This window comes from Brassica napus, chromosome A10 (assembly GCF_020379485.1).
Source record: "Brassica napus cultivar Da-Ae chromosome A10, Da-Ae, whole genome shotgun sequence".
Lineage (NCBI taxonomy): Eukaryota > Viridiplantae > Streptophyta > Magnoliopsida > Brassicales > Brassicaceae > Brassica > Brassica napus.
The window spans coordinates 17158137-17182927 of NC_063443.1; the positions used below are offsets into that span (position 1 = coordinate 17158137).

A 24791-nucleotide genomic window follows, 5' to 3' on the forward strand; every position below is an offset into this window, starting at 1 on the left:
AGAAGATATCAACCAATCTATCAGCAATTAAGATCCGCTTTCTTTTCTTTTTTATGTTCTAAAAAATAATTTTATTTTTAGAAAGTAAGCTTTCATTTGGTTTGTCTATTTCTTTCGGTCTTTTGTATTTTGAGTTGGTTAAGTGTGGTTGTCGGACGTGAGTGAAGTGCTCCGGCGGAAAGGATGATGGTGCATGCGATGCCTTCTCTTGAGGTTTGCGGTTTAAGGTGGTGGATGAGATCTCGCTACGGCGATTGATTCTCTCCAGTTTCTAGAGTCCCAGAGAAGGGCTGAGATGAAGGTTTGACGGAACGATGGAGTTCCGGTCTGGCTGGGGTGATCCGATGGTGGATCTCCGGCGATAACGAGAAGCGGTGGTGACGCGAGGATCTCGCGACGCGTGTACCCGTGTCCAAGCAGAAAAAGGACGGATTTGCGAGGCGGCTGTGCCACTCTCGTTTGGTTTCTAGGGTTTCTTCCAAGTTAGGCTGGATGTTTTAGGCCCATTTGGAGATTTAGGGTTGCCCGTTTAATTTGTTGGGCTGTGGTGATGTACTGGGCTTGGCCCATCTTTTTAATATTAAAATATTTTAGAGGGAAAAAAAAAGAAAGAAAGTAAGCTTTCATTTCTTATTTACAAATATCATCCACGTGGTTTGGTAACTTTCGTTATATCCCGAGCCAAACATTTGTATCTCGGGCTGTATGGAATTTGTCTTCCATCTTATTTAGAACTCATTAATAATAGTGAGGTTTGATATACACATTAATCATTAATCACCTCGAAATGGCTAAGGAGATGAAGAAAAAGAAAAAAAGATCGGTCGTGAAGGTGAAATGTATACCGAGAAGGAAGAACTCATCGAGGTCAATGTCATCATCGAAGCAAATCAAGAAATTAAATAAGGAAACAACTTCGAAACGTGACGAATGATTACTACTAGTTTTCGGTATTGAATGCTAGAGGTAGTAGTAGATGCAGTGAATGCTAATGGATCCTAATGAGGTAATGACTATATGTTGTTGCTTAATTATCGGAGAAATGTTATACCGCTTTATTATCATCACTAGTGTGTAAAAGACGAGTGAATGTGGCAAAATCCGTAAATCGTGTTACAATATCTTTAATTAAATTCAGTCTTTTAGGATCCACTCTGATAGTCCTGGGCATATTATCCGAAAAAAACCGAACCGGAACCGAACCGAAAAAACCGGGACCGAAACCGGACCGAAAATTACAAAAACCCGAACGGTTCCTATATTTCTAAATCCGAAAAACCGAAACCGAACCGGGACCGAACCGAGAACCGAACGGGTACCCGAATATTTTGAATATATTGAATTTTTTATTATTTTAAATTTTAATATATATAAAATATAATTTATAAATAAAAAATATCTTAAAAAAATCCGAACTACCCGAATAACCCGAATATATTTTCGGTTTTTTCCGGGTTTAGCTCCGGTTTTCGAAGTTTTCGGTTCGGGTCGGTTCGGTTTAAAAAAATCTAAAATCCGAACCAAACCCGAATTAAAAAATATTATCTTGTCGGGTCGGGTCGGTCGGGTCGATTAAACTTTGTAACAAAAATAATAAAATAATTTAATAGTTCAAATCTAAAATCAAAAGAGAAAGCACAATTAAACTTTATTCCGTATTTTTTTTGACAACTATTCCAGATCTTATCACACTATATCTTCAACACCTTCGAAAAAAATTATATACACATTAGGTAAAAGTTATATTTTAAAATAAAAAAAAAATTCACAAATATAAATGTTTCAATTATTAAAATCTTCGAAATAAGTGATTATGAATAGAATTTAAACAAAGTGAGAAGTAGACAAAAACAATATATTCACATGAATATTTAACTTTGTGAATTTTGTAATGTATAAGTTGTAGAGACGTCAAAAGAAAAAGATATGAGACGGTACTTTATTAATTTTTTAATAAATCCTATTTTTACTTAAAAAAGAAGAAAAATTAATTGTTTTATTAATAAAATTTTGGTTTATAAACAAATCGGGGTTTGACCGGTTCATTGGGTCGACGGTTTCCAGGCTTTTAACGCTTCGAGAAGGATTTTTAACCAGTTCAATTTTAGTTGAGTTTTGGCATTAACCCAACCCGAATTATTATCGGTTCATGGTTTAACCCGGTCTAACCGCTGGTTTGGTTTGGGTTTAAAAACATTGATATAAGAATTTTTATTTTTTTTTATTTTTTAAAGGGATAGAGATGCATCTAAATAGAGGATATAATTGACATATCCAGAAAAGATAATGGGGGTGAGATGATTGGATATAAACCATGTCGTACATTCACCAATCGATATCGTAAAAGTACTTTTCGCATTAAGTTCTAAAAGAACAAATGTCGTATTTTCTTGCCACAAAATTACTATTAGTATTTAGTATGGTTTTTAACCTTTCCGTAGGCTTACCAAAACATTTTCCTACTACACGCTTTTTTTTACTACTGTCCACGTTCTTTTTACCGTCTATTAAAATAAAATAATTAGCAACTAACATTCCCCCGTTTATAGAAAATATTATCATGGACTTTATGCAAATTTCTGTTTTAAAAGGTTCCAACATTTTTGTCATGTAAAAAAAAAAAAGAGAAAGGTTCCAACTTTGTAAGACTTAATGATTTTGATAAAATAAAAATGGTTCCTTTTCTTTTCGTTTGGGTAAACTTACAACATCATCTGATTTAAAATATCTCAATACGCACCGAACAAAAATATGGTGTCGACCTTTAGTATCTAGCACAAACGTATACTATTGTTCAAAAGAATTTCTCATGACTCTTATTGGTGTTTATCAAGATTGGACTCAAACGTCTTTTGGGGATAGTTTGTCAACATTCGTGTGATATATAATATTGACCAATTTAAAGTCTTTGTAAGGTAAGTAACTCGGGTGAGTTCAGTACAAAAACTTTGGGTCAGAACAGTAGTATATTTCTATGTCTAAATGCCTATATCAAGTGGTAGTGAAGACACCGAAGAGTCTGGGTTTGGACCACAAGACCGAAGAAAAAATGACTGGATCGTAGAAAAACATGTAGGTGTGCTTTAAATGTTAATTATATCACTGTCTTACTAAAATATATGTATTGCAAAGGCTAGTTTTGTTTGAGTGTGTGTGTCTTTTTCTCCACAATTATAAATTGGCAAGCCAAAATTGCATGAAATGAGTGGTTTAATTCGCTAAAGCTTAGATTAAGGGTCTGACTGGTTCAAACGCAGCGGTTGCGGTTGCGGCTGCGGGCGTTTGTGGATGCGGGTGGTTGCGGTTTCTAGCGGTTTTAAGAGATTTGTACGACTGGTTCTGCGGTTAGAAATTGGTGCGTTTGCGGGATACTTATGACTGGTTAACTACCAAATACAGCAGCGGTTAAATAATAAATTAACAATATTTACATTTTATATAATTATAAAAATATCAAAAATCATAATATTATAATAAATATGTAAATTATATTTTCAAAGTTATAGTTTTAAATTTTTTAAATTATAGAAAATATTTTTATTTTAAAATTTTATAATATTAATTAAAATATAATAGATATATTTTAGTATTTTTATAATTCCATTTTAAAAATTTTATTTTTATTTTTATTTTTGTATTTATATGGTTTTTTAAAAAAAAAGAAAAAAAAATTATCCTCCCGCAACCGCCCGCAACCGCAAACGCTAGCTGGAACCAGCTTTTGATTTTAAGAGGTTCGGAGCGGTTTGAAGCGATTTGTAGCGGTTTGTATGATTGTTTCGAAACGCTTTCAACCGCTACCAATCGCAAAAGCTGCGTTTGCGGGTGGTAGCGGGAAAACCAATCAAGCTCTAAGAGAAGTTAATAAATGTGGAGATGGCCTTGCGAAAGATGACTTTCATGTGAAATGATATTGCCAACTTTACAAATCATGTACCTTCTTGTCCGACTTTACTTCTATATCAAATTGCCCACTATTATTAACCAAGACAAATAGAATATGAGAATGGCGTTAAAAAATATGGTATAAGGGGTTCATGAGTCATAAGAAAAAGACACATAAACTCAGAAGTATTTTAAGACCTAAACATTTGTGTTGTACACATATACGTTTAAAATGCATTTAGGCTCAAAATCAGTCATAGTCCGCTATAGTATTAATTTTTCCAGTTCTAACCATAATTTATTCCAAAATAAAACTATAAGTAAGAAATATTTTAATCCTGTTGTATTTTCAATTTTATAATAGAGTAAATATTGAATAATCATTTTATTTTTTTTGTTTTTTATTCTATTTTTCACTCTAAAATAAGATAAGATTTGAGTAAATTCAAATTTATTATGAATTAGTTTATTTTTAAAGAAAAATGAAATTTTATATTAGAAATGTTCTAATTCGATATGTAAAGGCAAACATATTTTTCAAAGGTCAAAGCATAGGCTACGGTTCTCGGTGTGAATTTAATAATGTTTAATGAAGATGAATGTATCAGGTGTAAAAGTGTCTAGTTTTCACATCTTATGACAATTAGTATAAATCTTGTTTTACAATCTTTCGACTATAAGAAAATTTAATTTCAAATTTAGGTTCCACCTCATATTTAATTAGGTCGACGTTGATTTTTACAATCTCCACTGAGAATGTTTTTTCAATTTAAAAATGCGTATAACTGGTTTTAACTGTTAAACATTTTGTTTTGTCTTTCTTCTAGTATCGTTTTAATCATCTCATCAATTACTGTTGAAGATGATAGACAAAGTAGGAGCAACGCGCGCCCACAGCGAATTCGTCATGCGACACACGTGGCAATCCTGTAATTATACGCATCGTTTACACTTGCATTTTTATTTTTTTTTATTTTTTTTTCATCTCTCTTCGTATACCCTAAAAAAAAAAGGAACCCTTGCCCGAGGAAGAAAAAGTAGAAGTATATGGACACAAAAATAGAATGAAATAAAAGGAAAAAAGGAAAAAAAAAACATAAAACGCTCAGTATCTCCGGCTAGTGGAAACCGGACCTCAAGATCAAATTAGGGCGCAAAGCACTGTTGGAGACAGAAGCCATGGGGAGGAAGAAACTTGAAATCAAGCGAATTGAGAACAAAAGTAGCCGACAAGTTACCTTCTCTAAACGACGCAACGGTCTCATCGAGAAAGCTCGTCAGCTTTCCGTTCTCTGTGACGCATCCGTCGCTCTTCTTGTCGTCTCCGCCTCCGGGAAACTCTACAGCTTCTCCTCCGGTGATAAGTACGACTTTTCCTATTCTGGGGTTTTCCATTATTATTGTTAATTACTAACTTTTTTTCACAAAAAAATATAATTATTTTTAAAAAATACTTCCTGCGAATCTTGTGTGGTTTTCTTGGTGTGTGTGTTGCTACTGTGTGTTTTCTATGGCCATGAGAAATACATGAGACAACCAAATCAAAAGACGAACAATGTTGTGATGAGCTAAAGCTTCTTTCTTTTTTTCTTTCTTTTCTCTCTCTTCTTCTTCTTCTTCTTACAATTTTTCTGCATGGATTTTTTTTTACAAAAAAAATTGTATGTCCTTCAAGATCTTTGACACGCTGTGATGCATACTTGATGTTACTTTGTGAAGTTTATATCCATCTTTGATTGTTAGTTCATCAGCTTTTTAGCTTTAGGAACTCCTAATGTTTCAGAAGAGTTTTATGTCAAAGTAATTGTTGATTCATGTTTCTCTTTGTAGAGCAATTAAATCCATTGGATCTCTCAGATTTGTATGCAATGAAATGCACTTGGGGGAGATCTATAGAATGGCTGTGAAGTTGATGCTGAATAATAGATAGAGTGTAGATTATTGTAGATCAATTCTTTCTTTTTTTTGGCCAAAATAGTAGATCAATTCTTGTAATTTCTCTCTTTACCGTGAGGTTATTACTTGATGCTTACCAATATAAAGTTTCCTAACTGATTCTTAATTTGCATAAAGATAGTACCTTTGAATTTTGGTAGTTTTTTCAGTAAAAAAAAAAGAATTTTGGTAGCTTCTGGAAAACACAGACTCACTGTTAGTTAATTTTATTCGATCTAGTATCGATTGCGGTTATTTTAATCGGAAGCGTTGTGTGCACTGTGCATATATAACTCTTTGTCTCGCACATAATATACACTAATTGGTCTATTTTAAGACTAATTAAATTAAGTTTTCTCTTGGATTTTCGTACAATACAAATATACAATGCAAACCCATGTAGATAAAGTTAGTGGGATTGATGGTATATTAATAGATCAACAAGTCTGCTTTAATTATAGGTATGCCAGTGTGCGACTATATTTTAGGCATACCTAATGATTTTCTAGAAGTTTTTCTCCCTTTTATTGATTTGTTGCTATAAGATTATCCCAAGCGTTTAGTTTCGCACCCTAGTAGTTACGGCACATGCATATGCTACATTATGTAATTGGATGATAGCTTTTAATCGAACTTTGTAGCTTTGTTCATTTGAATTGACAACCCACAACATTGTAGCTTTTGTTATGGAAATGTACGATCACACAACCTTGCAACTCGTGTTTCTTGTTGTGGGGAATTGACAATAACATAACGTATTTCCTTTGGTGCCTCTTGGAAACCAACCACCTCACCAAAACCTTTCTTCATGGAGAAAATTGCAACCCCTTGTCAAAATTTAAATTTGGTGAAGTGTTTACTTAACCCTATAATATTAACCAACTGATTGTACAGGTTTGTCTATGTTAGTGAAGATCGCAGGTCATGTCTCAATTAATTAATACTTGTTCACTCCTCACATTGAATATTAATTAAGTCCAGCCTTGGAATAGCTAATCGAGATTAGTTGTTGAGCAAAAGAAGAAAGGCTTTTAGAACCTGGAATTTGACCTTTAGTTACTCAATAACTCAATTGTGCATCCTTGATTTTGTTGCAAAGAGCTTAACTTCACGGTGGAATTGAAACCTTTTAACACAAAACTGTTGAATTAGTGGAACTGTTTTTCAAATTTGCTGGGACTTCTATAAAGTCATAAATAGGAAATTTTTGACTGTGTTCAGCTGTCGCTTCTATGTTTTTAGTTTACATTTACACCTTAATTGTTTGTTTGCATTTACATTTGCGTTTCCTTGTTCTAGTTTTCTAATTACTAAAATGTCGATGGACAAACGTGTGGGGCAAAAAGAAATAATTGGGGACTTAGAAGCAAACTGTCTTCACTTTGAGATTAGGGTTCGTGTGTGTACCTTAGTTTTACATTAAAATCAAAACCAGCGTTAGAAATTGATTAATAGGCTAAAATAAAAGACTACATATGCAATCTTTAATTTTATTTCAAAATTTCCTTGAGTGACAATTTCTTTTTCATTATATCAGTTTACAATATACATGTAAAGCCATAAGATTCATGAGACAACCAAACTTAGGGTAATTCGTGGTAAATATTAGAGTTCCTTTTTTTCCTTGGAAGAGGCTTTTTTTGGAATACACCTTGGAAGAGATTAAAAGATCATCTGACCATTAAAATACTGCTTAGAAAACCAAATGTGGTTCTGCTTAAACGTAAATACTAGTTTTTCTGGAATGTTAATGAAAACTATGTTTGAAAATTGAACTTTTGTCTCTAATTGTCTTCTCTGCCCTATACATGTTCCATAGTTTCCAGTTCATTCTTTCAAGGGTTAGCTGGTAGTTTTGATCCTAACATACTTTGATTTTTTCTTCTCTTCTCTCCAGCCTGGTCAAGATCCTTGATCGATATGGAAAGCAACATGATGATGATCTTAAAGCCTTGGTAATACATGCAACACTAATCTTCTATTTGATGTAGTTTCTTAGGATTAAATTTACCAAATTCCTTGATAGTTTCTACTGATCAGTAGCAATTCATGTAGGTTTGAGGGTTTGATTTTTTTTGGGGGGTGTTAGAATGCATTGGCATGCCCGCACTTAACGGTACACATATAATTACTATTTTGGAGCTGTAGTTATCAAAAGTTTGTTTTCAAGATCAGCAAATTGGTTATACAGAGATTGATTAGGAGTGGGTAAAACACATGTTTAGCACCTTAAATTTGTGGAGATCTTGTTTTAGGAATTGCGGTATTAAACTATTTATTATCTATTAGTTCCCTTAGTGATCCCTATATATGAGAAGATGGATCCTCATGCACAACCAGATTTTTAAGCTTATATTACTTATCCATGAACAGGATCGTCAGTCAAAAGCTTTGGACTGTGGTTCACACCATGAGCTACTGGAACTTGTGGAAAGGTTAGTACTAACTAAAACTCTTCTCTCCTTTGATCACAGAGGAATTAGGGTTTCTTGTCATGCTATGATATATGCAGCAAGCTTGAGGAATCAAATGTCGATAATGTAAGTGTGGGTTCCCTGGTTCAGCTGGAGGAACACCTTGAGAACGCCCTCTCCGTAACAAGAGCTAGGAAGGTACGTTACTTCCGTGATGTCTTCTCTTTTCTTACTTTTTTGTTTCAAGAACAACCATGCGCTTATATTTAATTACTTTGTTGCAGACAGAACTAATGTTGAAGCTTGTCGAGAACCTTAAAGAAAAGGTTAGATATATGCTTCCAAGTTTATAGCTAGCACTTTAGTTATATTATGGTCGTGTTGTGTTAGTTTATCTAAGTCTGCTTCATGAGGTCGCAAGCCTATCTCCAACCTATTGCCAATGTATCCTAGTCTTTTCAGGACCATTTGAATGTTTTGAATTAAAAGTCTGAAGTTAGGTCTATAAACTTTATATATGAGTAAATTGATGTGTTGATCTTTAAAACAGGAGAAGTTGCTGGAAGAGGAGAACCATGTTTTGGCTAGCCAGGTAACTAAAGTTTTTTTTGTTACGGTTTAAGTTTCGATCCGATTGGCACAGTTCAAGTATATAGTTCTTACTTTTACTTGCTCAAGGGTAATTATATAACTTGAAAAAGGGAAACTTGAAAAAGGGAAGATTACATATTATCTGGGGAGCCTAAACCAAAGTGAAGCTTGTAGGCTAGTAGAGAATATGCTATTTTGCAGGCTGAAACATGCTTGCAAACTTAAAGTTAAAAGCTCAAAAGTCAGAAACACAAAGCATGAAAGCAAGATTCATAATCGTTATCAGTTTAAATTTGTAGTAGCAAAAGAATATTCCTCGGGTAATTAATAAATACAGAAATACAATGATAGAGAGAGAAGGGAATAGCCGGAAAAGAAAAAAAAGAGAGTTGAATTATTTCTAAATGGATAAAAAGTGGGTTTGACCTAATATGTATTTATTTTACAGATGGAGAAGAGTAATCTTGTGCGAGCCGAAGCTGATAATATGGATGTCTCACCAGGACAAATCTCCGACATCAATCTTCCGGTAACGCTCCCACTGCTTAATTAGTCACCTTTAATCGGCGAATAAATAAAATCCAAAACATATAACTAAAACAAACAAGATGTGTAATTATCCCCTTGTAAAGGGTGTACGTTGTATAATCTATACTCTCTCTCCGGCTCGAGAGGCTTCGGGTGTAAAACTATTTCAGATTTATGTAAGATAGAAAATCTATGCAAGACACTTTCAAACTTTGTACCTTGCTTTGTCGACAGAGAATTACTTCGAGCTTGCTTGTGTATCCCTCTGTTCGGTTAAAATCTATGTTTGCACTTTGACCCAAAACAACTTTGTTTGCTTCTAACATTTGCACCGAACAAGAAAAGAACTGTCTTTGCTTCACGGTGAAGAAGCATACGGCTTACTTTGCAAAGGAGACTTGGGCAGTCTCTGGCGCTTTCTCTTTTGTGGACTATTTTGTTTGTATTTAAGACGTGTAGTGGCTGTCATCGGTTTCTTTGGGCCCGCCCAATAAGTCTAGTTTGTAAGATCAATTGCTGGTAATGTGACCGACCATCATTTGGACAAGAATCTTAGAGCACCCCCGTTAGTGAACCCCATGAATAAAAAGGGTTCACAAAGTATTTTTTTATTATATTTTTTTTTGGTTTGATTTTTGTTTTAAAAAAAAAATTATTTTTTCGGACCAATCACGGGCCGCCACATGCCGTGGAACCCGCGCTACAGTGATGAACCAGGTTCACTAAGAAGAGGTGGAGAGAGACAAGTTCATCACTATTCCTTATTTTAATACTTCTTTTTTTTGGAATCTGTGTGAATTCTCCGGTAAGTTCACTAATGGGGGTGTCTCTTTACTAATCCAGCGGTCACTTTCACCTTCCAAGTACCAACGTTTTCCCTATTATTATAAGCCAAGGTTAACGTCAAAACTGAATTTAATCAGACATGACTATTTATAAAGTTCTTTGAATTAAATAATACTGTACATAACCAACCTACGATAATGGTTTAATCATTACTAGATTTTGATCCGCGTAGGCGCGCGGGTGTACATTTTGAAAAATATGTTGATATTTGTTTTTCATGTAATTATTAAGGTTTTACAAAATGAATCCAAAGAACATAACCGATACCGATCCGAAAATATAGTACCAAACCCGAACATAAATTGATTAAATATTCGAATTATTCAAAATTTTGTTATTTAGAGAACCAAATCTGATCCGAACCGAAGTATTCGGGTACCCGAATTTATCTAAAAATAGATTTATATACTTATATATATATTAATTATTTTTAGATTTAACGTATATAAAACATTAAGAATGATACTTTTAAATTGGTTTAAATACTTGAAAATATATATATAGATAGTCAAAAGTAAATATCTGCAATAGTTAAAGTATACTCAAATCACCAAAAATACTTAAAATAATTATTGATTCCGTATCCAAAATTTTAAATCAAACCAATTGATATGTTAAGCTTAGGTATTCTGACATATGTTATTCAAATTTATAGGTAATATATTATTTTATTTATAGATTTTGAGAAATTTAAAATAGATAATGATTTAAAACTTTAAAAATAATTTAAATGGGTTATCCAAACGCGAACCAAACCCGCAAAGATTCGAATCAAACTCAAACCAAAATTTAGAAACATCCTAACAGGGCTTAAATCTTTGACTCCGAAAACCCGAAACACAAACCGATCAGAACCAAACCCGTATGGGTGCCCGAAATCTCATCCCTATTCATTATTATATATCGTATACTGTCATCATATAATTAATTGTATTTTATACGTACCATCATATAAGTAATCATATAATTAATAGTATTTTATACGTACCATCATATAAATAATTACATATATTATATTTATAAAACTTAATAGGAAATATAAAAACGATAATTTGAGTTGGTATTTCAAATTGGGCTTTGTATTGTATTTTTATTATATATATTGACAACATTTTTGTATAATGGTTATTGAAAAATAGTTTAGTAAAAATCCATTTTTGAATATATGTATTAGTTTTTAATCAATTTTTGATATAAATCAACTTTAAATTATTATTTTGATTTGAAATATGTGTATAAAGTTTAAATTTTGTTTTATGGTTAGTTTAGAAAAGAAAAAGTTTTAGGCGATTAGATTGACCCGTTTTCGTATATTTTAAATCTCGTCTAGATAGATAGTTTTTTATAATATGATGGACTTTTAATTTTTCTTAAAAACATAAGCCCATTACTTTTTTTTTTCTTAATACTACTATCCTTGTTTCCAAACAAAATTATTTTTTTTTAAAAGACTACAATTTATGTTTCCAAACACTCCAAATTTTTTTAATAGTCCTATTCAAGTCTCCAAACACTCCAATTTTGTACTTGAGTTTTAATAAGATAGATGATACAAAATCATGGATCAACATGGTTACTCGCTAGTGTTAAAATGCTCTCTTTCGTTAAGACGAAACAAAAGCACGTTGTGGATCGGACCGAAACAAACACGAGTTGACATGTGGAGGAGGCAACACAAACTCTATCCCCATTTGCCTTGGACGGCGGAGGAGGAGCCGCAAGTGGATCTAGCCGACACTAAGTAAGCTTTTTTTCAATTCGCACACGATGCGATACACTTACATCTTTGATACATGTGCCTTTCAGCTTCCTTCTTATATATACTACGTAGCTCGCAAATAATTAATACACAAAACCCCTTCACAAACAACAAACTCCAAAAATTATAGTATCATTCTTCAGATGTTTATGGAGATGGCTAGATCATACGCACCTCTGCTCGCCGTGATGTGTGTTTCGCTACTGCCACTTGCGGCAATGGCGGCTGGAACGCCATTTCATATAGAAGGATGTGTTTACTGCGACACTTGCCGCTTTGGATTTGAGACAATCGCCACCAAATATATCACCGGTGCGTATATTTTCATACTCGTTCGCCTCCTATTTTTCACTGCGTAATTATCAATTAATCATTTGGATCTGATAGTAACATGCAAAGTGACACAATATTGTATTTTACATGAAAATTACTTTTATGTTTAATAGTTTGTGAAACTTTATAATCCCAAATATATAGACTGGCGTTTGGAAGTAAGACTAACGATTATATTTTCGGCTACTTATATTTTCTTCTACTAATCATATACCTTGAGTCCTTACTCAATTTTTTTGTTGTATGTTACATTGTTAGAAACATGGATTAAAACTTTGAATTTTTGGGGGATGCTGTTTGAATAATAGGGGCAAAACTGAAAATAGTGTGCAAAGACAGTGTGACATTGAAATCGGAGGTTGTCGGTGAGGCGGTGACAGGACGCCGAGGAAGATACAGAGTTTCCGTCAAAGGAGACCGGCAGGACCAGCAATGTCTAGCGGTGCTCGTCAATAGTCCTATCTCTAACTGCCAATTCCCTGATCCTGGTCGCAACACTGCCACCGTAATCCTCACACGTTCTAACGGTGCCGCCTCTACTCGCCACTTCGCCAACGCCATGGGCTTCTTCCGGGACGAACCACTCCGTGGTTGTGCCACTCTCCGCAAACAATACCTCGCCGAAGGTGATTATCGAGCTATTTGAGTCATTTGACTCACCTTTATGCTCATGCAACAAAAACAAAATGTTGTTTTTTTGTTTTTTTGCGTAACATTCTAGTTGAGTCTCTAGACATATATAAGAAAGTATATAAAATAAATATGCAATTTTAACTTTTCTGTTGTGATGTTAATGAAGAAGAGAAATTTATAAACAACTTCGTCCTTGCCTGATGTTTGGCATTATTCATACTTCAGTTGTGATAGACTGATCTCTATTTCTATGTTGGCCCTCTTTTCTCCTGCTTCTTCTAACATCTTCCTTTTTTGTTTGTATCTTTGGTTCGTGTTTAATTCCTATTTAACATTTTTTTTCTTTCAGGTAAGCCATTTAACAAGAAAAAACTGTCGGTAAAGAAGAAAATTATTTGTTGTACATTTGTACATCATATTTTTACTTACAAGAGAATTATATAATGTTACGAAGCTTTCGTATGAGAGCTTACAGAAGACTCTTACTGTAGGTAAAAGTTAGTGATAGAAGATGTTTATCAAAGTCAGTTCACTAGTAAAGAACATGTGATTGGGTAAAATTTATAGCATTTCTATCTTCCATCATTGTTTAAGGTTTCAGTTAACTAAGAATTATGAGAAGTGTTGACAATAGAAAACAATTAAGAATTTAAGATACTTTTTGTTGTTGATGAATTCTTCAAATCAAACATTGATTATTGCATATAGAGGAAAGGGTTATAATAGGCCCACTAATCTATTAATATAATGGGTCTCATATTGGGCTTCTTTGAACTTCGTAAGCAGTGAGACCACGCGTCGCTAGCCCAATCACGTTTCGTTAAAAAAAATAGAGATCGGAAAAAAAAATCCAGACGGTTTCCCGCCTCAACTAATGCTTTATCATCTTTCTCAATTTTACATAGTTTGAATTATTGAAAGTATTGACCTTTCCTTTTGTGTAAGATGAGTGAAGATAGCAGCAAATCAGTTTCCGAAGAAACCCCGTCTCGCTTTGTGTGATTTAACCAATCTTCCAAAGAAGAGAGATGATCTGTTTTGAACATGGTGACATAGACGTGGATCAGCAAACTGATGGTACTATTATAATAAGCAGTGATACCGAGATAAGGGAGGTATTGCCTCAATGTCAGAATTTAACAGTGAAGACTTGCTAAAGTCTTGCTCTTGTTCTTTTTGCCTTGTAGCTGCTTCTTGGGCTTACGTATTATCTATGTTGATTCAAGTAAAGTTATTGAACTATGGGATTTGTTTCAGCTGCTTGTATCTGGTCGGATCTTCATTACCACGATATCAAAGGTTGATTATCCGGTAAGTCAGTTATAAACTATGTATAAGCCGCATGCTCATCAGGACACCTAGTAAGTACTCTTGATCAAACGCTGTATGGATTCAAATTCTCTTTAATGTTCGCAGCTCCTCGTGTGAAACTTATATATATGTAATATATCTTGATGTAATGTATATATGCTTAAAAGAAAAGAACTATGTATATGGACAGCTGCTCTTTGTATTAGTTCTTCCCTCAAACTCTTTGTATCAAGTGGAATATAAGGTTGCAATTAGTGGTCGGCTCTTGCTGATAATCTACAAAGCTTAAACCACTGTTAAATAACAAAAATAACAAATCATTAACATTGATGAGCTACATAGTCATTGGTTATTAGTTATTACAAATTACATAAATTTCTTGCTTTGACTTGAAAAGTCTATGTACTTTTGACGTACATTGCACGTTTGTCAAATCTGAACGTTGTTAATATTGGTGATGGGCTCTTTAGAATTTTGTAAACAATAAGCTGACCCTATAAATTTGGCTTAAGGGTTAATCGACAAAAAAAGCTTAGTAACATTAGTGAAGGTGAACCCAACACTTTTTGGCTTCTAGTTGTTAATAATATGGAAATATTTTCCGCCATCCCAAAATAAATATTTAAAATATCATTTCAACAAATTCCAGTAATATGGAAATATTTATCACCAAAAAAATAATCATTCTCATTAATTAATAAAAAAGCTTAGAAAAACTATACAGTTATGTATCTGCTACTATCTAAATATTGTGTGTCTCTTTAAGGTTTAAGCTGATATGTTTTTAATTTGCACATGGATGCATCAATACTGTAGTATGACTTATGACTTAAGAAAATACATAAAAATTTGATTGTAAATGCATTGTTTTTTTGTGAATAGCAATTTTTCATAACTTTTAGCCAATATAAATTTAATAAATATCATTAATTTTTTAAAAATTTACAATTTTTCATTAAATAATATATTGAAAAGGTAAAAAATGTATCTTTTTGAAACAATTTTTTTTAAGAAAGTAGATTTTTCTGAAACAGAAGGAGTATATTTTTCAATTTAATAAATATATATGCTTGGTTCTTACTCAATTCACGTTGAGATACTTTCGACAGACACGTATACAGTAATTTGGCTCCCCATTGTTAGGGCATTCACCTTTACAAGAGTTCCCATGTGACACTAGGTGTCGCATTTATTTACCTATATAAATTCATTGGAACACGAGTTAGGCAGAGATCCCATCTTTGTAAAGTATGCGTAATTTAGTCAAAACATAAGGAACATAGTCGCATATAATAATTAATAATCAGGATGCTCTCATACATATCAAATCTTCCAAACATGTTGAATATTGCAGGTACACTCTCTTAATTAATGTATGCACATCATTAAGGATATTATCTATATAATAATTATTTTATATTATGATTTCATAAACGTCTAAAACTATATTTATCTAGGATTCTGGAGCATAGTCCGTTTACTATATATGTAAGTAAACTATAGTATTCCAAAAAGTTAAAAAAGCGAGTGAATATTGTCAATGATAAAATGCTCTAGACAGGGTTATAGAAAAGCTCGACCCTCAAAGCGGGGGCCGGTTCCCAAAACACACACGTGTAACAAAATTACGGGAGCTCCAGAAAATAAGACCAGCCCTCTTCTTCATTCTGACAACATGCAAGTATATATATTAAATAAAAATTTATTTAAATAGAAAAAGGAGAACAAGAAATAACAGAAAAACCTTCCTCTTTAACTCTTTCAAGGCTTTTGATTATGGACAAACCAATAATAGTTGTGACAAGCGAATAGAATATCGATAAACCTCTAGACTCTACATGAACCTCTTGTATAAACAAGTCAATATTGAATCTGAGCTCCTTCACGTGATTCATTACTATCGCCAAGATCCACACAACTGATATTGTTTATACAATTCATTAAAAGTTAAAACCTATTGCATTTGATGTAAGCATCTACATATATAAGTAAACATGTTAATATTTGTTTAGATTAGTTTCCCTTTCAAATAAGCCATTTGTATATATATATAACTTTAGAAGACGTATCTCATTTAACGTGGTTAGTAATATTATACACAAAGTATGAGATTTGTGGTGTGAAGAGTCTTACCGATCACCAATAATTGCGACTTGAAGGCTTAATCAAATAATTTTATAAAGCTAACAACTAACTAAATGTTAGCCTAGAGAGCTAAGTGTCATCCAATGAAAGTGATTGAAGAGAAAGCAAAGAGTGGAGTCCATCTTTCCACGTTCAAATAAAGCGAGGAAGTGAGTTTAGATTGACAACACTTTGGAAATGTCTTGTTGTTTTATTGTTTTTTCCCTCACCCATGTGTCCGGTTTTTGTTTTCTTTTGCCCTTTTACTTTTTTGCCTCTTTTTTTTTTTTTTGAAAACTGCCCCTCTATTTTGTTTTTAATAACTACTTTTTAACACACTGATACGATCATATAAGTGGAGTCCAACTTGGCCACTCTTAACTCTTCTCATCGCCACGTTAGAATTGGAACTTTAACGTTTGATTCTGATGTCGTTTTAAGAGATTACAATATATCTCTATTATTTGCTAAATTTAGCAAAATTTATTTGAATTCATTGTTATACGTATATACATGAAACGGTGATGGCTTTCTAGTTCTTTCTTTGTATGATACTATCCTTATCATGGTATATGGTCCATGTATGATCAAAATGTTTAAGTGTAATAAATCTATGGGTTTCTAGAGTTGTTTTTTTCTGTAGGACATGGACAATGAGAATAGAATTACATAAAACAAAAATTGTGAATTTGTGAAATGTCTAAATCCAAAGTGTTTGAAAACACATGCAGCCTTACTGTGAATCTGTGATAGTTAGTCGCATTATACACCCAAAAGCTATGGACAAAAAGCTTTGACCATAGTGACCATCCACTATTATTGATTTGCTATGACACTATACGTATAGTCACGACTCTCTCTCTCGCTCTATACACATCTCAGCTTTCACAGACATTCCGTGCATGCACCTGATGATGCTATTGCCATATATATCCATAGTATGTAGATGTAATCGCATATGTCTATCCAGGCCCGGCCCTGGGCTAAAGTCCATAAAGCAAAGGCTTTGGGCGCCAAAGTTTAACAAAAGGTTAGGGGCACCAAGTACAACCTTACTCCCTTGGTATAGTGGTTTTTGTTCCTGGAATTTAGTCCATCAGTTGTTCTGTTCGAACAAGTTCTTGCCTATTTTTTCTTTATTTTTATTTTTGTAATGATATGACAAGACAAATTCTTTTCTTAGGGTAATGATAACAAATGACATGTGATCTTTAAGATACGATGGATTTTTAAAAAATCTTAATTTCTTCCATTTCAGATAGTTTGTTTTTTTTTAATTATATTTCCATTTTTCCACTCAATTATTTTTACTTTATATTATATAAAGTATACAATATATATTTTCTGAATGATATCGGTCATTAATTTCGAAAAAATACGGGCTTGTACATAGTTATATTAAACTTTTTTTTTTGACAAAAGTTATATTAAACTTTTACTTAGTTATATAAAGTATACAATTTCAAATAAAACTGGATAAACTAATAGTTGTTAATTATGTTTTAACGATCTGTTTGTTTTAGTTTTCAATATCTTATTTTGTTAAAAAAAATCAGTCTTTGCTAATTTAATTATTGTTATCCACTGGATATTTTATTCTTTTTTAGTATTTTTAAACTAAAATCTATAAAAATAAACTATATTATATCATGTGTGAATGAGTACATACTTTCTAAAAAACAATTATTCAAAATTAATAAAAAAAAATTAGAAAATGAAAATAACCAATTCAAAAATACTTTTATCTTTATGTAAATTATTTTTTTAAAGAAAATAAAATTTGATAATATCTTGCATAATTTTCTTTTGAAACTAAATCAAAGATGCATAATTTTTCTTAACAAACTTAAAATATAAAATAAATAAATATAGTTAAAGGGCATTATTTTTTAATGCGCTTTAGGCATCATTCAAGTCCGGACCGGCACTGTGTCTATCTATCTGTATCTCCATTGTCAGATTCCAAATACGTAACTACTAATTCGAGTAGATATAGTAAACACTAACGTAGGAAAGTCAGAGATTGGGCTTGGCATTACAACGTATATTTGCGGATTAATTTGCCTAACTCTTTAATACTTTTTTTTTTTGAACTTAACTTTTTAATAGTAAGTTGAATATTGTGCGGACAACTGGAACACGACGGCATAGGGTATTTTATAGGTTACTTATATTTAAAAATACACTCCAAATATGTCACTGATTCTAGTAGAAACGTTCTTAATAACGCGACTAATATGTGAAGAACGTGAAAGGTTCATGTTTTACATCTTATTACATCAGGTTGTTCGTTGCTCTATTGTTGCATTCGGTTCATCAATACATTTGAACTTTGTATAATGAATGGCAAACGCATCGATCCTCTAAAATTACATAAAACTTCCTTATCTAAAAATGCTTGATAAGTACCTATGAATATAATATAGTATGAAAATGCGTATGTATGAATTTTCTATTTTAGAACCGTTTATATGATCAAAATCAGTATAGTTTTTTTCACACTTTAATTTAGAAATTAAACAATAACTTTTTCCATACATAATAATTTACTTTAATTTGCATATATAGATGGGTGACATTAAAGATTAATATTCATCTAACTTGTAGAAGTAAATTGAAAACTTCCTTGAGAAAAATATTTATATTCTTTAACCTATCTATGTAGTACTCCCTCCGTTTCACAAAAATAAAAATTTTAGTATTTTCACACATATTAAAAATACATTAAATCACTATAATAAATATATAATTTTTGTAAATTTTAATTTTTAATAATTTTTAACCAAGATTAATTCAATAAAGTCAACTTTTTGCATATATAGATGAGTGGCATTAAAGATCAATATTCATCTAACTTGTATAAGTAAATTGAAAACTTCCTTGAGAAAAATATTTATATTCTTTAAACTATCTAGGTAGTACTCCCTCAGTTTCACAAAAATAATTTTTTTTAGTATTTTCTCATATATTAAAAAATACATTAAATCACTATAATAAATAAATTATTTTCTGTAATTTTTAATTTTTAATAATTTTTAACCAAAAGTAATTCAATAAAGTCAATTAATTTTTTTAAAGAGCGCAACTTTTTCATAAAAAAATATAAATGATCTATTTTTGTGAAACAATTTTTTTTCTGAAACGTCTAACTTAATGAAACGAAATGAATATATTATATTATAGTTTAGTTAAGATCGTAGCCTAAACTTCTTCTTTTTGGGTAAAATAATAAGAAAATGTAACCAACATTATGATTGTAGCCTATATGTCCATAACACGTACACAATGTTTAAAGAATCCAATCTTGGTTAGTCCAGCCAGTTGGAAGCTACTAACGAAATCTTGCCAGACCAGAGGCACCAAAGTGCATCTCAACAATACGTTCGTGGAGCGGCTCAATTGTCACCAAACATTTTTCTCTCCCATAAAAATTTCACCCAACTAATTATTAAAAAGTGAAACATTATCGTATTGGATGAATATGATTTCAACCAACTACAAAATCTGCTACTATACGATATAATAAATTTGTCTCGTACCAGAAAATAAATACTATATAGAGTGTTCGTAATCAGGGCCAAAGGACACGCACGAAGAGGAACACGACTTAACCCAAAACAACAATAAAAACAAAATAAGACTTCCATGTTTCCAGAGTTTGTCTTTCCTACAACGAGCAAGAATACAAGTGCTAACTTGGTTTGATCCGGATTAATTGGTTAGGTTTATTGTCTATACTAGTGAAAAGTACTTGACAGATTTGAATTGATCATTTAGTTTCATTTGGACCCCACGAGGCTATGTGTCAAAGTGTCAGTAGACAAGTACGCAAAGTGAGACAAATCTGGATACATCAAACTCATTCAAATTCCTCGCATTAAATCCATTATTGTTTGATATGTGTCACATAAAATTTACAAATCCGTTTACGTACTAAATCAACCTTTTGTCTTACTTTGTCACGTCTTCAAATTAATTGTCACATTTTGTCAATAATTTATGTACTTTGAAAGGATTTTCATAGAAAATCTCGATTTTAGATTAATGCATGTTCTAACGTTATTTCTCATTTCTTCTCACATAACAGAAGACCCCATTGGATAGTAATTACGAAGAACTCGTAGATAATAAATACAAATACTTTCTTAATTGACACGCGTCTGCATATATTACATTTACGAAGAAAGATAATTAAAACTTAGTAGAACTAGTCGAAAACAATTTGCCACCTATTTTCTTGTTCATCTTTTTTTCTTACAAAAACAAAATGCGATGAATAAGAACATTAGCCTTAGGGGGCATATAAAGAAAGATTTTGCCCCATCTTCTACAACGTTCCATGAAAGGTTAGCCATATACATATTGGTTGGCATTAAATATTTCGAACATTGCCACTAGCTCATTTATTATACACCCCCTTCATATTCTTGGCTGCATTTGTTTCCACTCCACCAATCGTCGCAAGAAATTCATCACCTATTGATTTTGTTTTAGAGAGAGAGAGTTAGTACGTATAGAAAACCATTTAATGCGAAATACATAGACGTATACTCAGGCTGCTTATACTATGGATATGCATATTACTCTCTCTGTTCCTAAATGTAGGATGTTTTAAATAATTTTATTGTTTATATATAAGATGTTTTTATTTTTTTAGATAACTTTTATTTTATTAAAAACTGTACAACTAATCATATTTAATACTTTATTTTGTAATTGGTTAAATATTAGTATTAATTTATAGTTTTAATGTTGTTTTCTAGACAAAAATTATTTTTTCTTAATAATGTGTATTTTTAACTAAAATCAGAGCCGGCTTATAAGGGGGGACAAGCGGTGCGACCGCCCCGGATCCGAGTCCGTGTTCCCCCGTGTAATGATAAATAAGGGGTCTAATTTTTTATAAATCTATATTTTTATATATAAAAAAATTATAAATACAATAAATAAAATTGAAAAGGGCCCAAAATTATTTGATATGTATATAGTTTTATTTTCATTACAAAATATACAAAATATTAATGATTAAATTTAAAAAATATTTTAAACATTATCTCTATATAAATTTAAAAGAGTAAAAAAAATTTTTTTGCCCTAGGGCCTCTAGCAGTATTGAACCGGCCCTGCTAAACATCTTATATTTAGGAACAGAAAGGTATAATATACGCGTGTGTGGACTTGCCTCGGACGGATCTTGCAGAGAATACGAAGCATCTGTATCCTTGGGAAATTTGGAGACAAGTATGCCAAAGCCTTCACCCCTGACTCGTAGCATCTAATTTACATGGTACCAATGTTAATTACTCCTAATATAATTAGCTCCGTAATTTAAGTATATGTATATTTTTTTATATATTATGGAAATAATTTGTATACCTTAAATGCATCTTCGTCGGTCCGATCGTCGCCGATGTAAACCGGGAAAACGTTGTTAGAGTTCCCAAACCCTGTCGTATCCAAAAGGTTCAAAATTCAGTCTGTAAATTGATAGTATCCCATTATTTAAAGGTGAACTGAGAAGCATATTGATGATGAAAAATGATTAGTGGAGAAAAGTTGCTTTTCATAAAAAGACAGGACAAACTAATTATTGCTTTATTTTAATTATAGATTGAAAAAGAATATTTGTTTTAAGAAAAAGAGAGAGGGCTACTGAGCACTCACCAAGTGACTCTAACAAGAACTCAAGAGCTTTTCCTTTATCCCAATCGATCATAGGACGGATTTCGAAAACCTGTTGATTATATTCAAAACAAATTTAAATTTAAATCATTTACACTCACTGTTATGACAACAGAAAACTATATTACAAATAGTTTTTTAAGTACTTCTTTAGTCAAATGAGAGAACGTTCATACCTTCCGACCTTGGCTCAGTTTGAGCGTAGGATATTTCTCTAATACCGACCGAACCTGTAGAACCAGTTCGCTCCATTTCTGGATTATAATGTTTTCCATTTCTAATGTTAGTATTCTTTATTATTTAATAAAAATATTTTTTTAGTGTGGTTGCGATTTTACCTTCTCTTCCACGCAACGAAAGTGCACAGAAGCGGTAAACTTGTGGTTTTCTACTATGACTCCAGGAGTTGATTTAGTTTTCTCCAAGAGCTGTTTATAGACCTTTAAAATTAAAACACATCCAACAGTGTTAAATTATCGAAGAGCACGACAGGTATATTTGTCGTTATACAGGAAAACATATAATAATTTATTTATTAAGCCGAACATAATATGTCTTACTTCATCGATCATGGGAAGATAGTCACTGGCTGGTTGGTACAACAGAGACTGTTTAACCTAGACGAAAGAGGAATTAAATAAACTTAAACGAAAATAATACAGTGTTGTACTTTTTTTTTATGAATTTAATTATATTACCCTCTTGTGTCTGGAGAAACCTTTTGCTGGACCTTTAATGTCCATGCCATGGCTTCCAGCATAATACAGCTCAGCCAGCTTCACAAAGTTATACACCTTTGAAAAAAACAAAATTATTAAAATAATTAATTATATAATAAAATTTTATATATAACGGTCAATAAATATGAGGAAAATGCCAAGAAACAAATAAAATACCTTGTCTATGCATCTACCGGTAACTATTGCAGTTGGGAAACATTTAGCCAATTTTTTCACAGTTCTTCTCATCTGAGAACATCAATCAAAACGTGATTAATCACAGAGAATAAAATGATTAGGTGAAAACAATAACATGGATTTTAAGAAAAACCTTGCTTGACATGAAAGCTTTGTCTGGATCATCAACGATGGGAGAGAGAGTACCATCATAATCAAGAAACATTACGATTTGTTTCCCTCCTGAAGCCTGTGTGATCTTCTCAAACATTTCTAATGCTGAAGGATGCTGCATCTGTCGGAAACACAATAAAAAGTTGTAAGAGGAAAGACTCTTCAAGAGTTTGTGAAAGAGAGTTGTATATGGAGACTACTTACGATCCATGAGCTGAGGTGTTTCTCTGAGGAGACAGAAGAAGGTAGTGATTTGAGATGAGTAGGAGAAGAAGCCCGCATTGAATCGACCCAAGCGTTGACTCTTTGTCCACCATTGATGATCTCGAGGTTCTTGAGAAGCGTTTTCTGAGCAGAGGAAGAGTTGTTAGGGATGATACTTAACCTTGTGGTCTCTGATACGACACCGTTTGACATTCTCTGTGGTTTCTCCACGACAAAGCTCACTGAGTAAAACAGAGTATACATATTGGTTAATCAAAGTGGTAATGAGAGGTTTATACTAGCTTATGCTGAGATGAAACCTAGTAAAACAAACCAATGCTTACCCATTTTAGAAAATTTGGGCTCAAGGTGAAATTAGTACTTGAATCAAAGTTAAACTGAGATTTAAGGGAGAGAAAAAAGAAAGAGATGGAGTGGATGATGAAGATGAGGACTTGTGTGTTTATTTCCACTCCTGCGAATTGGTATATGTAGGAGAACAAAGGCAAAAAAGTGGGACCTACTGGGCCTAATAATGGTTTCGTGGGCCCACTTTTTGATGGTCTTATTCGCCTACGTTGTACTCCCTCCGTTTTTTATTATAAGTCGTTTTAGAGAAACTTTTTTGTTCCAAATTATATGTCGTTTTCGGTTTTCTATGTAAAATTTATTAATAATTAATGTTGTATGACCAATAGTAATATATCTTCTATTTTTCTATTGGTTGAATTGTGGTTAGGTAAATAATTAATGATGTTTTTGTTTAGAAAATATAAGAAATTAATGGTTTTCTTAATCTACGTGCATAGCTGTAAAACGACTTATATTAAAAAACGGAGGGAGTATATGTTTGCGTGTCTATTGTCACCGAACCATGCGAGTCGTCGAATCCGCGTCTCCAACGTTTTATTAATTGGGACTCTAATTAACTTAAACGTGTAACTTATAAAAACACCCGAGTTCTATATTATACTATCTGATTCGATTTTCATCCCACAGAAATCTTCGACTTGATAAAATGTTAAATATTATTACCAATTTTTAATTTTTGACAGAAATTAGAATGGTTAACTAGTAGCAGAAAAAATATATTCACATACAAGATCAATTTACTTGATGTTTTCAGTTAACTTATACACATTCTATTTCCTTTACAGATTTGAGATTATATTAGCTTCAGTTTCTGTAAAAATATTAGCAATTTACATTTTTTAAAGAACATCTACATTTATCGTTAGAAGAATTATTCCACTAATTGAGATGTAAATGACATCCTTATTTATTCATAAAAAACACAGCTGGTGCGGTTTATACACACATAGTATTGGCCAAAACTAAACGGATGCGGTCAATCGAAAGAGACTTAAAAAAAAGATAATGCAGGCTTATGTTATACCATTTCGCAAATGTATCAAGATTCAGTTTCCTATTAAATATTTGAGTTGGAAAAAAAAAAGAGAAAGACAAACTGGAAAG

General features: G+C 32.3%; 3 protein-coding genes across 6 annotated transcripts; 2 read left to right on the forward strand and 1 right to left on the reverse strand.

The window, feature by feature from the left end:
* Window positions 1-4873: 4873 nt before the first annotated feature.
* On the forward strand, window positions 4874-9570 carry LOC106372487 (MADS-box protein FLOWERING LOCUS C). 3 transcript variants are annotated; one of them, XM_013812710.3, is made up of 7 exons: window positions 4874-5249; window positions 7718-7775; window positions 8194-8255; window positions 8333-8432; window positions 8519-8560; window positions 8785-8826; window positions 9274-9570. In XM_013812710.3, the coding sequence occupies exons 1-7, from the start codon at window positions 5065-5067 to the stop codon at window positions 9376-9378; spliced, it is 594 nt and encodes a 197-aa protein (XP_013668164.2). In that variant the 5' UTR covers window positions 4874-5064; the 3' UTR covers window positions 9379-9570. The 3 variants fall into 3 exon arrangements, with proteins under 3 accessions (XP_013668164.2, XP_022549348.2, XP_022549347.2); XM_022693627.2 differs by having other exon boundaries at window positions 4900-5249; window positions 8785-8882; XM_022693626.2 differs by lacking the exon at window positions 8785-8826 and having other exon boundaries at window positions 4900-5249.
* A 2126-nt stretch (window positions 9571-11696) lies between these two features.
* On the forward strand, window positions 11697-13169 carry LOC106356483 (protein DOWNSTREAM OF FLC). The gene is made up of 3 exons (XM_048742448.1): window positions 11697-11940; window positions 12102-12270; window positions 12600-13169. The coding sequence occupies exons 2-3, from the start codon at window positions 12102-12104 to the stop codon at window positions 12935-12937; spliced, it is 507 nt and encodes a 168-aa protein (XP_048598405.1). The 5' UTR covers window positions 11697-11940; the 3' UTR covers window positions 12938-13169.
* A 7313-nt stretch (window positions 13170-20482) lies between these two features.
* On the reverse strand, window positions 20483-23811 carry LOC125579074 (probable trehalose-phosphate phosphatase I). 2 transcript variants are annotated; one of them, XM_048742450.1, is made up of 12 exons: window positions 23660-23811; window positions 23316-23557; window positions 23092-23232; window positions 22938-23009; window positions 22740-22835; window positions 22602-22649; window positions 22380-22481; window positions 22218-22295; window positions 22024-22093; window positions 21736-21806; window positions 21542-21634; window positions 20483-20835 (listed from the first exon to the last, which is right to left on the reverse strand). In XM_048742450.1, exons 1-12 carry the CDS (start codon window positions 23661-23663, stop codon window positions 20779-20781), a joined length of 1074 nt encoding a protein of 357 aa, XP_048598407.1. In that variant the 5' UTR covers window positions 23664-23811; the 3' UTR covers window positions 20483-20778. The 2 variants fall into 2 exon arrangements, with proteins under 2 accessions (XP_048598407.1, XP_048598406.1); XM_048742449.1 differs by having other exon boundaries at window positions 22602-22658.
* Between the last annotated feature and the right edge of the window lie 980 nt (window positions 23812-24791).